This window comes from Pipistrellus hanaki (assembly GCF_964339955.1).
Source record: "Pipistrellus hanaki genome assembly, chromosome: 1".
In the NCBI taxonomy this organism is placed as follows: Eukaryota; Metazoa; Chordata; class Mammalia; order Chiroptera; family Vespertilionidae; genus Pipistrellus; species Pipistrellus hanaki.
Genome location: NC_140503.1, coordinates 70,931,675 through 70,945,525, shown reverse-complemented (window position 1 = coordinate 70,945,525; position 13,851 = coordinate 70,931,675). Strand labels below are relative to the sequence as shown.

General features: G+C 39.2%; 1 protein-coding gene and 1 pseudogene across 7 annotated transcripts in view; one reads left to right on the top strand and one right to left on the bottom strand.

Moving 5' to 3' along the window:
• The window catches only part of CHD8 (chromodomain helicase DNA binding protein 8), a 60,482-nt gene that overhangs the window by 25,036 nt on the left and 21,595 nt on the right, over positions 1 to 13,851 (top strand). For all 6 annotated transcript variants that reach the window (XM_084862729.1, XM_084862730.1, XM_084862726.1 and 3 more), the window contains 7 exons: positions 5,927 to 6,106; positions 6,184 to 6,252; positions 6,972 to 7,027; positions 7,525 to 7,642; positions 9,109 to 9,192; positions 12,306 to 12,443; positions 13,662 to 13,783. In XM_084862729.1, coding sequence (XP_084718855.1) covers positions 5,927 to 6,106; positions 6,184 to 6,252; positions 6,972 to 7,027; positions 7,525 to 7,642; positions 9,109 to 9,192; positions 12,306 to 12,443; positions 13,662 to 13,783 — 767 coding nt within the window. The remainder of the gene's footprint in view (positions 1 to 5,926; positions 6,107 to 6,183; positions 6,253 to 6,971; positions 7,028 to 7,524; positions 7,643 to 9,108; positions 9,193 to 12,305; positions 12,444 to 13,661; positions 13,784 to 13,851) is intronic.
• LOC311612020 (CAAX prenyl protease 2-like) lies at positions 3,225 to 4,189 on the bottom strand (annotated as a pseudogene). Its single transcript has one exon. The product of its transcript is annotated as a CAAX prenyl protease 2-like (transcript).

The following is a 13,851-nucleotide window of genomic DNA, read 5'->3' as shown; positions in this document are numbered from 1 at the left end:
AGGGGGGCCAGTTGGGGGCAACCAGGCCAGCAGGGGGGCTGTGGGGGGGGGAGTTGGGGATGATCAGGCTGGGGGGAGGGGCAGTAAGGGGCTACCAGGCCAGCGGGGTGGGGGGATGGGGGGCAGTTGGGGGTGACCAGGCTGGCAGAAGGGCAATGAGGGGGTCAGTTAGGGGCAGGGGGGTCAGTTAGGGGCAATCAGGCAGGTAGGCAGGTGAGCAGTTAGGAGCCATCAGGCAGGCAAGCAGGTGAGCAGTTAGGAGCCAGTGGTCCCAGATTGTGAGAGGGATGTCAGACTGCCGGTTTAGGCACAATCCCCTGGATAGGGCCTAACACGGCAGTCGGACATCATCAAGGGGTCCTGGATTGGAGAGGTTGCAGGCTGGGCTGAGGCCCCCCCCCCTCCCGTACACAAATTTTGTGCATTAGGCCTCTGTTAGCTTTATGAGAATTTACTGGCTTCCAAAGTGATTGTGTCATTTTACATTTCCACGTAATGAGAGTTCCATTTCCATATCTTCAACATATGGTATTGTAAATGTACCCCATTCTTTTTAAATAGTTTAATAGTATTTCATTTGTTTATTACTTTATTTTTATTAACACTATTATAGATGTTTCCCACCTCCTCCCAGACCCTGCATTCCTTCCTCTGTCCCTCTCAACACTATTGTCTGTGTCCATGAGTTATGCATATATATTATTTGACTATTGTCTTTACCTTCTTTCATTCAGTCTGCCCCATGCATTTCCCCTCTGAAATCTGTCAGTCTGTTCAATGTATGTATGCCTCAGGTTTTATTTTGTTCCTCATTTTATTCATTAAGTTAAATTCCACTTATAAGTGAGATCAAATGATATTTGTTTTTCTGTGACTGGCTTATTTTGCTTAGCATAATAATCTCGAGGTCCATCCATGTTGTATCAAAGGGTAAGATTTTGTGCTTTTTGTAGCCATATAATATTCCATCGTGTATATGTACCACAGCTTTTCTATCTGTTCTTGTATTGATGGGCTAGTTCCAATCTTGGCTTTTGTAAGTAATGCTGCTATGAATACAGGTGCATATATGCTTTCTGATTGGTGTTTTGGTTTTTTTAGGATTTATTCCCACAAGTGGGATCACTGAATCAAAAGGCAGTTCCATTTTTAATTTTTTGAGAAACTCCATATTGTTTTTTCCAATGGCTGCATCAGTCTCCACTAAGGTCCTTTTCTCCACATCCACTCTTGTTTGTTGATGATAGCCATTCTCACAGGTGTGAGATGATATGTCTTTGTAGCTTTAATTTGCATTCTTGATAATTAGTGACTTTGGGCACTTTTTTATATGTCTACTGGCCATCTGTATGTCCTCTTTTTTTTTTTTTTTAATATTTTATTGATTTCTTTACAGAGAGGAAGGGAGAGGGAGAAAGAGCTAGAAGCATTGATGAGAGAGAAACATTGATCAGCTGCGTCCTGCACACCTCCCACTGGGAATGTGCCCACAACCAAGGTACATGCCCTTGGCCAGAACCGAATCTGGGACCCGCAGGCCAATGCTCTATCCACCGAGCCAAACCAGTTATGGCTGTGTATGTCCCCTTTAGAGAAGTGTCTATTCAGGTTCTTTGCCTGTTTTTTAATTGGATTGTTTGTCTTCTGGGTGTTTAGTTTTATAAGTTGTATCAGATGTATCATTGATTGGCAAATATGTTCTTCCATACAGTAGGCTCTCTTTTCATTTTGCTGTGCAGAAGCTTTTTAGTTTGATGTAGTCCTGTGTGTTTATTTTTTTCCTTTATTTCCCTGACCACTAGGAGTGGTATTGACAAAAGCATGGCTAAGAGAGATGTCAGAGATTTTACTGCCTATGTCTTCTGGATTTGTGTGTGTGTGTGTGTGTGTGTGTGTGTTTGTGTTTACTTATATTTAAGTATTTTATCCATTTTGAGTCTAGATCATCTGAGGTCTGTGCTCCAGGAATGTTTCTTGTGGGTTATGTGCACCCCCAGGTGTAGTTGTGTCTTGTTGACAGTATTCCATTCCTTGACTATGCCATATTTGTTTAACCAATTCATTAGTCTTCTACCACAAGTAATGTTACAGAGATTTGTACAAATTTATCTGTAGGGTAATATTTTTGAAGTGGAATTGCTGGATCAAAGGATATTGTCAATTTTTCTTCTATAGAGGTCATGCCCATATATACTCTCACGAACTGTGTGTGAGTTCCTGTGCACCTACGGGTTGCTGGTTTGATTCCCAGTCAGGGCACATGCCCTTGTGAGCTCAATCCCCAATAAGGGGCATTCAGGAGGCAGCCAATCAATGTTTCACTCTCTCATCAATGTTTTTCTCTCTCTCCCTTCCTCTCTAGAAATCAACTTTAAAATCTTTAAAAAATAAAATGAGATCCCTATAAAAGTATTTATTCTTAGGAAATTATATAGTATTTTCTGCATCAGTTTTTTTTTCTTTAAATATACATTTTTTATTTTAGAAAGGGAGGAAAAGGGAGAGATAGAAATATCATTGATGATAGAGGATCATTGACCAGCTTACTGGGGATGGAGCCTGCAACCTGGGTATGTCCCCTGACTGGGAATGGGAACCACAAAGGCACACTGGCTGGGCTGCATCAGTTTTATTATTTGTTTCATCCTTGTTTATAATGGATTATATAGAAATGAGTCTGTTTTATTATTAAATCTTGGATCCTTTTGTAATTTTTTTCTTTCATCATTTAGATGCTAGTCCTTTGTTTTCTTTCTTTTTTTTCTTTCCATGTTACCCAAGTTAAATCTCTTTAATATCCCAATACAAAGTTCTGATGCAAAAAGATAGTGAGAAAACCCTGGGAAGAAGTTGGGGGGCGAAGGGGTTCTGTACATTCTATCCCTCAGTAGCTTTTCAAGGATAGAGGAGCTGAGAGAAGCAGCAGTCCACAGTGAGGGAGGGAGTGCACAGCTCCTGGGGCCTGCTCCTCACTCCCCTTTCAAGTGGGGCCGAACCTTTTGGCTATCTGCTCCTTTTTCTTGGTCCCTGGGATTTAACTAGCTCTGGCTTCAATCCCCTACAAGAATTCCTGAGATCTTGGGACCCCAGCCAACACCACCCCTTATGGGGATGGGCTGAGGAGCCCATAAGAGCTCATAGGTAGCCGAAACCGGTTTGGCTCAATGGATAGAGTGTCGGCCTGCGGACTGGAAGGTCCCGTGTTCGATTCCGATCAAGGGCATGTACCTTGGTTGCGGGCACATCCCCAGTAGGGGGTGTGCAGGAGGCAGCTGATCGATGATTCTCTCTCATCGATGTTTCTAACTCTCTATCCCTCTCCCTCTCTGTGAAAAATCAATAAAATACATATATTTTTAAAAATAAAAAAGAGCTCATAGGTGTACAGAAGCATGGGTCCAGGAGCACAGGGGAGCCTCTCAGCCCCCTGCTTGCTCCAGAGGCACACAAAGGGGAAGACTGCTTTAGGGGCTGGAGTAGAAGCAGGAAGAGTCCTACACCCAGGGCATAGCCTGCCAGCAGGGGCCACCTCTGTGGATGTTCCAGGGCTGTACATACAGCAGGGAAACCCATGTAATTGCAGAAGGAGTGGCAGAGAACCAGCCCAATCAGGTGTCCTGTACGGATAAAGAGGAAAACAGTGTAGGCACCAAAGACAGCTGTGTAGGAGAACTGGAACCTGCAAACAAGAAGATGTTCCCCACACTGCTCTGACGGAATTGAAGCTACTCGAAAATGTGGTGAAAATGGGCAACTCCAAAGAATAGTGGGCAGGTGAACACAGCAGGGCCCAGGCCTGAAACACTAGCTCCTCCGTAAGGGGTGCAATCACTTGGTTCCGAAGCCAAAGTATGTCTGTGAGGCAGCGGGCCCAAGAGTGAGGGGCTAAGACAACCTTTAACCCATCTGCCAGGTCACAGGGGCAATCCATTGAGAGCTGGATGCCTGTGAGTTCCCTCCAGAGTAGCACGCAGAGGGGACAGAGACTGGACACCACTAGGCCACTGGTGAAGCGCTGCTTGATGACGGCAGAGTGGTCCCTGGGCCGCTCACTCTTCCACACATAGAAGCTGCCCACATGGGAGCAGGCGAGGCTGAGACAGAACACAGACACCCAGCAGCACAACCCGGGGCCTGGATCTCCCGGGACCTCCCAGTGCCGCCAACTCAGGTGGTCGATAGCAGACATTACCCGTCCCCACCCAGCCCTGCCATCGCGCCTGCTAGGCCTTTGTTTCCAATCCCATTTATAAAATATCTACTTTTTCCTCATTGATAAGCAGAGTTATTTTTATCATATTCTTAATCTACATAAATATTTTAGTCTAATTTGGGCATTATTTAATTGACCTGTTTACCTGTCCCTGGAAAGATAGCAAGCTTTGTTAATATCTGCTAAGGCCCCTTATTACTTTTTCATATTTTTCCTGCTTATTCTTAAATGTTTGTTTCTCCATTTGAATTTCAGAATCAACTTATCTCATTAAAAGTTTTATTAATCTTATTTTGTCAAATTTATGTTATTAGGGAGAATTAAGTGTTCTTTTTCGAGAATAATATGTATTAGTATTTATTCAAGTCTTTGTGTCTTCCTAGTGTTAAAGTTTTCATTGTATAGATTTTATATATTTTTATTAAATTTTATCCTGTAGATATCTTTCTTTCATAAATTCATTATATTTTCTGCTTGTATCTATGTAGGAATGCTATTAATTTTTAAAAATAGATTTTATGCCAAGCAAGTTTGGTCAATTTCAGAAATTCTGCTTATAGTAACTCATTTGATACACTTGTGTGTTCAGGTGATAGAATTATGATTTAAAGACAATCTCTTTCTCTGCATTTATTTGTTTGATTGTTTGTTTGTTTGTTGATAAACCTCACCCCAGGATATTTTTCCATTGATTTTTATAGAGAGAGTGGAAGGGAGGGGGAGAGACAGAGAGAGAAAAACTTCAATGTGAGAGAGACACATCAATTGGTTGCCTTCCACACATGCCTGGATCAGGGCAGTGAATCAGACCTGCAACCGAGATATTTGCCTTGACTGGAATTGAACCCACAACCTTTTAGTCCTCAGGCCAATGCCCTATCCATTGAGCCATACCAATTAAGATCCCCTTATCTTTCTTTTCTTTTTTTTTTTTTTAATTCTCATCCAAGGAGTGAGGATATTTTTTCATTGATTTTTAAGTGCAATGGAAGGAGGGAGGAGAGAGAGAAAGAGAGAGAGAGAGAGAGAGAGAGAGAGAGAGAGAGAGAGAGAGAGAGATACACATCTCTACGAGAGACACATCAGTTGCCTCTATACTTCCTCGCCTGAAGCAGGGATCAGATCTGCAACCCAGGTATGAGCCTTGACCGGGAATCAAACCTGCAACTGTCCTCTGCATGGGCTGACGCTCTAACCACTGACAAAAACCAGCCAGGGCGATTTTCCCTAGTTTTTTTTTTTTTTTTATCATGATCTCCCAAATATTACTTAAATTATTTAATTAAAAATTTTTTATTGCCTGGCTGGCGTGGCTCAGTGGTTGAACACCAACCTATGAACCAGGAGGTCACGGTTCAATTCGCAGTCAAGACGTATACCCGGGTTGTGGGCTCAATCCCCAGTGGGAAGCATGCAGGAGGCAGCCGATCAATGAGTCTCTCTCATCATTAATGTTTCTGTCTCTCTCTCCCTCTCCCTTTCTTTCTGAAATCAATAAAAAATATATTTTAAAAAAGTTTTCAACCACTTGAAAGAATATGGAAGATCTAAAATTTATTGTTATGGAAAACACCTCTAAGAAACATTGTTAACTAGAAAAATAATAACAAGAACAATACATATAGTATGATTCTATCTAATAAAACAAAACACTTTAAAATTTAAACTAAAACTATTCTTTAAAGGTAATTTAATAATTTTTGTCTTTATAAGAAGAGACGCTCAAATCGTCAAGTTAAGCGAAAAAAATATACAGAGGACCTGGATATAAAGATCACAGATGATGAAGAAGAAGAAGTGGATGTAACTGGTCCAATAAAAACTGAGCCTATCCTTCCTGAACCAGTGCAGGAACCAGATGGCGAGACTTTGCCTTCCATGCAGTTCTTTGTGGTAAGCTGTCAACTTAAGCATTCTGTCAGGTTTGTCTTGCTGGTCACACACTCTATTAACTGCATCTTTTGCTACAGGAGAATCCCAGTGAAGAAGATGCAGCCATTGTGGACAAAGTGCTTTCTATGCGGATTGTGAAGAAGGAGGTGAGACCTCTGTCATCATCGTCTTCTTTTTTTTAATTAAATTTATTGGGGTGACATTAGGTAATAACAATGTATATGTTTCAGGTGCACAGTTCTATAATCTGTATATTGTATCATCTGTATATTGTATTATATGCTCAACGCCCAAAGTCTAGTCTCCTTCTATTGCCATGTACTTGACCCACTTCACCCTCTTTAACCTCTCCCTATGCCCTTCTCTTCTGGTAATACCATACTGTTGTCTGTGTCTACTAGTATGACTTCATTTGTTGCTTTCTGTTTCATATCCCACATATGAGGATCTTGCCCTATTTTATCTGACTTATTTCACTTTGCATGATATTCCCCAAATCTATCTATGTTATCCCATATGGAAGCCTCTGTCTTTATGTCAACCAATACTACATTCATAGGCTTTATTTAATGAGCACCTTTGGATGTCAGGATAATTGCTACAGTGTAGTTAAAAGAGATAATGGAGGAATGTTAGCTTGAAAATAGTAACCGTCTTATTTCCTCTTCTTTTGCTTATATGTTTATAATGGGTAAAGGCTTATTTTTTTTTCTATCACACCTTTAGTATTGAAGTACCAGGTTTTTTAATCCCGAAGTCAATAATATATTCTGGGAGCATTCATAGGAAGTTCTACTATGTATGGTTAAAATTAAAGGTTCCTTCTTTAACCAAGTATTAATAACTGTAAATTTTTTCTTCTCAGCTTCCTTCTGGACAATATACTGAAGCTGAAGAATTCTTTGTCAAGTACAAGAACTAGTATGTGATCTGTACAAAAAACTTTTTACCCCAAACTCCACAGGGTTGTAAAAAGTTCTCCTGTATAGTCTATCCTGGGTGGGAATGGGTCTCTTTTTTATAGTCTCCTAGCCCAAATTGTTTTTAGTGAGGAAAAGTGGCTATTCAGAGAGAAGTTTAGGAATTGACATGACTCTTAGTTTCCCAAAGGAAGGTGGGATAAGGGTGGTTTCTGATAAAATCCTTTGTGATCCTCTATGCCTTATTCTAACATTAAGACCTTGATACTCAAAGTGTAATCCATGGATCAGTAGAATTAGCATTTGGGTGGTTGTTAGAAATGGAACTTTTAAGCCACTTCCAACCAGGTGGTTTGTGTGCTTAATGCAATTTAAGAGGGTATCTTCGATTTAAGCTTGTAGTCATTATGTCTGTTTCTTACTAATCCCCATATCTCAAATAATAGCCTGTCAGTTTCCCTTTCTTACACCATGATTGACTATTTCCATCCCCTTCAGTTCCTATCTGCACTGTGAATGGGCTACCATCTCTCAACTAGAGAAAGATAAGAGGATCCATCAAAAACTAAAGCGCTTCAAAACCAAAATGGCTCAGATGAGACACTTCTTCCATGAGGTAATTAGGAATAGGTATTGCCTATTTATTTTATAGAAACTTAAGTTAGTGGGGTTATCAACCTTGACTGGTTCTTTAAAAGACTTACAGTTGCTTTGTATACATGAGTATATGTATTAGATTTTGAACTTGCCTTAATTGTCCCATGCAGAATTTTGCCAGGTCTAAATATGATCTTTTTAATAAATTATAGGGTATTTTAATGTTGACTTGCTCAATGGTCATGAAGTATTTTCAACACGGATGATAAACCAGCTCCTGGTCTACCTGAGGCATTCTTATTCCTATAATGTCGGTCTTTAGCAGTTGATGGTATCAGTAGCCATACGCAACCAGATCATTAAGAGACAGCATTTATTTTCTCAAATTTCTAATCCAGTATAACTCGAAATAGTGATAAAGGAACTTTAATTTCCCATATATAATGTTACTACTAAACACTGGAGCATGCATAAGGGTCTCTTTAGCCATATTTAGCTCTCAGTTTTGCTTTGAAAGTTTTGGGTACATTCCCTTTGCCAAACTGGGATTTTTCATCTCTATATATTTATCTAGAGTACTAAGTGCCTTGAGAAAAAGGATTATTTTTCAAAGCTTCTGAGAGATAAAGGGGATAAGATCTAGTAAAAAAATACTGAGAGATGGAATAATGGGTAGCTTCTGCTAAAAAACAGTTCTGGCTGAATACATCTAATGAAGTTAACTTTATACCACCAGGTTTGCCCATAAATGAATTATTTTCCACATTACCTAGGGCAAGTAGGACCATGTAGGCTTTATAATTTCTTTTTACATTAAAATAACAATAATCGGGTTGCGTTTTTCATCCCTGTTCTTTTAAAGCCTAGTTTGTGAAATGTACAAAGGAGCTAATCCCATTCCAGCTGGTGTTAGATGTACAGTTTGTGACCATTGAACTGAGCTCTGCTAACTCAGATGCCATTTAAATCTGCCTTTTATAGGTAGGCGGTTAATCAGATTAGTCATTCATTTATTCATCATTTATTATGTGCTAGTCACTATGGTAGACAAACCAGGCAAGGTCTGTGTTTGCATGCACCTCACTGTCCGGGGAGGGAGATTAAAAAATAACTCAAGTTGTGGTAAGTGCTAGGAAATAAAGAAGGAGGTGATGAAATGGATATTTAGAATTCTTAGAAAGTTCAAGTAGAAAGCAGAACAGAAAAATAAGTGCAGGGGAATGAAGAGTCAAGAGAAGTCTTTTTAAGCTGTCAAATAGAACATATTTGTATGTTTATGGGAATGATACAGTAGAGAGAGATTCCTAAAAAGTTGAGAAAGGATTAAACCAAAGCATATATGGAGAGAATGGCCAGTTAGGGAGAAGAGACACTTTATGGTAACAGGCAAGAAGATGTATGCAGACACAGGTAGGTTTATGAGATTTGATATGAAAATGTGGCCCTTCCTTTTGATCTTATTGTTGGCTTCCCTAACTTCTCCAGGATGAAGAGCCCTTCAATCCGGACTACGTGGAGGTGGACAGGATATTGGACGAGTCTCACAGTATTGACAAGGACAACGGGGAGGTGAGTGGGTCATGGACCACATGAAAGGCGTCTTATAGATTTCTGCTGTCTGCTTGCCCTTTCTGTATTCTTCAAATAAAGGAAAAATCCCTTATTGGAAAAGGTATGTCCAATTTTTTCAGAGGGATTCTTAGAATGATATTGGGAAGGAAAGGGAGTAAACAGAGAGGCTAGAAGGAAAAATTTCCATAAAGTTAAACATTATAAGTACTAGCAGCTATGTTTACAAGTATTTGTTCACCTTGGTCTCATTTTCTCAGATTTTATATGGGAGACCCTCGCCATTCATTTGGGGCTGAGAGATCAGGGGTAGGGATACCATCACAAATATCTAAATTTATGAATTAAAAATACTTGTACAGGCTCATAGCTTTTTCTGTGTTGTTGAGAGTTATTTATTTCCTGAGCTTACCATCAGTTAAATACATTTTTTTTTGTTATTAAAACAGACCTACTGCATTTGAATCTGTCCCTTTGAAATAATGGTGGGATTCTACTCCCACAGATTCAGATTCAATAGTTTTAGGATGGAATGCAGTGATCTGTATTTTTAAGTTGGTTCTCCAATGGGTTCTCATGTATAGATTTTGAAATCACTGCACTAAAGCTTTTTTAGATTGGAGAGCAGATTTTAAATATGCTAAAACACTTGCTAATATAGATTCATAGGTCACCTTTTTCATTTTTCCAAATAAGAGTCATAGAGCTCTAAGCCATAATTAAATTCAGCATTTTCTAATTTAAATTTATTAAACTTATAAATAGGCTGTGACTAACCGCTTCCTTATAACTCTTCATTTTCTTTTCACTTTAAGTAGTAGTTGTTGGTTTGGCTTTGCAGGTCCATGTTTCATAAGATTTTTATCACATCTTACATTTATTACTTACACAGTGACAAGTAGAAAAGAACAGAATCTCGCTAAGCTGTCAGTACTGAGTGGTGAATTGGGCTGGTCCTTATAGGACCTAAAAGTCAAAGTCTTCCCTCTATAAAATACAAAGTTTATTTTATAAGCCTTCAGGGTCACTTAGGTAGAACCTTAGATACCTAAGGTCTATTATAATTCCATATGTCTTTAAATCATAACAAGCATGTCTGAGATCACATATATTCTCCTTTTTTGGATTGGAGTGGGAGTTAAACTGTTTTTTATTTGTGGGAGGTGAGTGGGAACAGACCAATTATTAAAACAGGTTAGTTATTATTATATTTTCAGGAGGTCAACCTTTTAGCCTTGTTCTCTGCCACCGTACTTATCCTTCCAAAAGTAATTGGCTTTTGATTAGATCCCTTTGTAATGTGTTGCAATGGGCATGACAGATGAAAATGTTTTAGTATGCTGGTACTGTATTTTATGCTCCCAACATTGAATAATAGTATTCTTTGTACCTATTATCCCCCCTCCAAAATCTGTTTAGTTTATCATCCTTTTTACATTACCTGATAATAGAAACAAATCTATCTATAAAAAACCCTAATATGCAAATTGACTAAACAGTGGAACGATGCTCACTGACCATCAGGGGGCAGACACTCAACACAGGAGCTGCCCCCAGCCTATAGACCCTGACTGGTAGTGGAGGGCAGCGCCAGGCTAGCCAAGGCAGATGCAAGTGGGGGTCCCCAGTCACCCCGCTGATTGCCCAGCAGATTGCCCTTGATCGCCTGCCAGGCCTACGGACCCTACCCATGGGCCTTTAGTTTTACAATAAATATTAAAGTCCATGGATAGGTAAATTATGACGTTGGAAATATGTGACCTGGACAAGTGGCTTTACATAGAAAATGACCTGTGAGCCCTAGCCAGTTTGGCTCAGCACTAAGAGTGTCACCTGGGGACTGAAGGGTCCCGGGTTGGATTGCGGTCAAGTGCACGTACCTAGGTTGCAGGCTTGATCCCCAGTCCTGGTTGGGGCGTGTGTGAAGACAACCAATCGATATGTCTCTCTTACATCAATATTTCTCTCTGTCTCTCTCTCCTTTCCCTTCTCTCTAAAAACCAATATCCTCAGGTGAGGATTTAAAAATAAAAAGAATATGATGTGAGTCAGTACAATAAAGAAAAAGGTATAAGAACAACTAGATTAACTCTAGGGATTCTTATTTTATGATTCTGTTTCATAAATTGGTAATCACAGGCTGCTGTTGATTGTGCTAGGCCCTTCTTGCTTATATAAGCAAAAATGGAAATTCAATTTATTAAGTGATCGTTATGAGTCATAAGGATACGAGCCGCTTACCATTGGTCACTGTCCCTTCCCTTGCAGTGTAATACATACATAGAGCATAATACTGTAGTTAGAGCTTCAACATTTCTCTTCCTCTTCACTGTTACCTCTCTTCCGTGAAAGCTCTCTAGTTATCTCCTAGCTTTCTGAAGCTCTCAGGGAAATCTCTTTTCCATCGTATGACTGTTCTTTGAAGTAGCATCTACACTCAAGAGAGATGCAAAAGCTCAGAAGCCCACTGATTTCACCCTGCTTTGCTCCTAGGGGTTCCACATGTGTCAAACACAAGGCCCGTGGGCCAAATCCAGCCCGCCAGGCCTTGCAATGTGGCCCGCACCGCGCTGTCATCACTGCACTCCACTGTCAGTTTATGACATTGTTAGTTTATGACTGTTCAGTAAACCATTCGGCCCGCAATTTAGGCTGGATTTTAGATTTTGGCCCCTTCTCTGATTGAGTTCGACACCCCTAGTTAGGCTGTTCCTGCTTCTAAAAGTAGCTTGGCTACTATTGTGTCAAATTTAGTGTCAGGAGAATAGTATGGAATAGAGTCATATCTTTTAATTTCAACCTAATTTCAATATACTATAGGGAAGTAAATTTTTTTCTCATGTCTTGGTTGTTGAATATAATGTTTCAGTGCTTATTGTTTTAGAAGCTATTATACTTATCTGTTTTAGAAACAGATTCTAATAAATTGTATGGAAGAGTAATCAAAGCCATAGTACATCAACAGGTGAGCAGATATTTTCTGCCTGACTTTTTCAGCATCTTTTTAAGGTATTGACATTTTGTGATCTGCTTCTACAGTCAAATTCTTATTCTTTTACAACAGCAGATAACAGAGAATCAGTGTATAAAGGCTTTGACTTCTTTTCTTCTAGCCTGTAATTTACTACCTGGTGAAATGGTGCTCTCTGCCCTATGAGGATAGTACGTGGGAGCTGAAAGAGGATGTTGATGAGGGCAAGATTCGAGAATTTAAACGAATCCAGTCAAGGCACCCAGAACTCAAAAGGGTGGTAAGTACATTTGCATTTAGACTAGAGTATAAAGTCCATATAGGCAATGGCTTATTTTTTTTCCTATAGAAGTTTATATTGTTTTAGCTTATGAAAAATTTCAAATAGAAAAGTTGAAAAAAATAATACACCCGTCACCCAACTTTAATAATTATACATAGCCAGTCTTGTTTCATTTATATCTCTACCCACTCCCCTGTTTCCCAGATTGTTTTAAAGCAAATCCCAGAGTTTTATATTTGATTTGTAAATATTTCAGTGTTTATACCTAAACATAAATAATATCATTATTATCACTGAAAAAAATTTAACCATTTCTAAATATCATCAAATAACCAATCACTACATATATATTTCCCTGCTTCTCTTCTAATTTTTGTTAAGTTGTTTGAGTTCAATTATAAATAAGGTCCATATGTTATTATTAGTTAATACGTCTCTCTTGATTTCCTTTTCCTCCTTTGCCATTTTCTCTGGAAGAAACCAGGTGATTTGTTCTCTAGGATTTTCCATAGTCTGAAGTTTGCCAATTCCCCTTGGAATCTTTTATCATGTACTTTGTCCCTTGTATTTCACATAATGATTGCATGTAGGCAGCACTGTTCATTAGTACATTTTAGAGCTCTGCTGTCCACTGTAGTAGCCACTTGGCACATTTCAAATAATCAATAGTTACATGTGGCTAATAACAAAACATTTGTCCTTGTAAGTGGTTCCATTCGAAGTCACTGTTCTAGAGGCTTGATCAAATGGGGGAGGCAGGCCACTAAATCTACTTCAGAGGTGGTTCTTTTAGGTTGTCCTTTGTGCTGTCAGCCATTTAGCATCATTGCCTAGATCCATTCTTTAAGGGTTTTTAAATGATGATACTTTAATCATTCTTCATTTTATTAGCCAGAATCTTCTCTAAAAAGAAATATGTTTCTCTTACTGTTTGGTTATCTTGAACTCAGATGGTATAGAAAAGGAGGATAAATGCTTTTATCCTTTTCAAAATAGTGAAGTAGTTTCCTAGCATTAGCATCCTCCAAAGATGACCACTGGGATTTTCCCTTTTTTTAAAAAGTGTCATTTTGAACTGATGAATTTGAATATATTTAACATGTTTTAATCCAAGGAATTGTTTTTTAATGAACTTCAACCACTAGAACTACCTAGCAAGTTTGTGTAATTATGTTAATGTCTCCACCCCATTTATTCAAATTTTCTATTTTTAAGAATCGGCCGCAGGCAAGTGCCTGGAAGAAGTTGGAGCTGTCACATGAGTATAAAAACAGAAACCAGTTACGGGAATATCAGTTGGAAGGGGTCAATTGGCTGCTCTTTAATTGGTATAACAGGTAAAGAAAAGTGGGCCTATAGATGGAGGCTTAGTCCGGGGTAATTTTTATTTTCTGTTTAAAAAGGT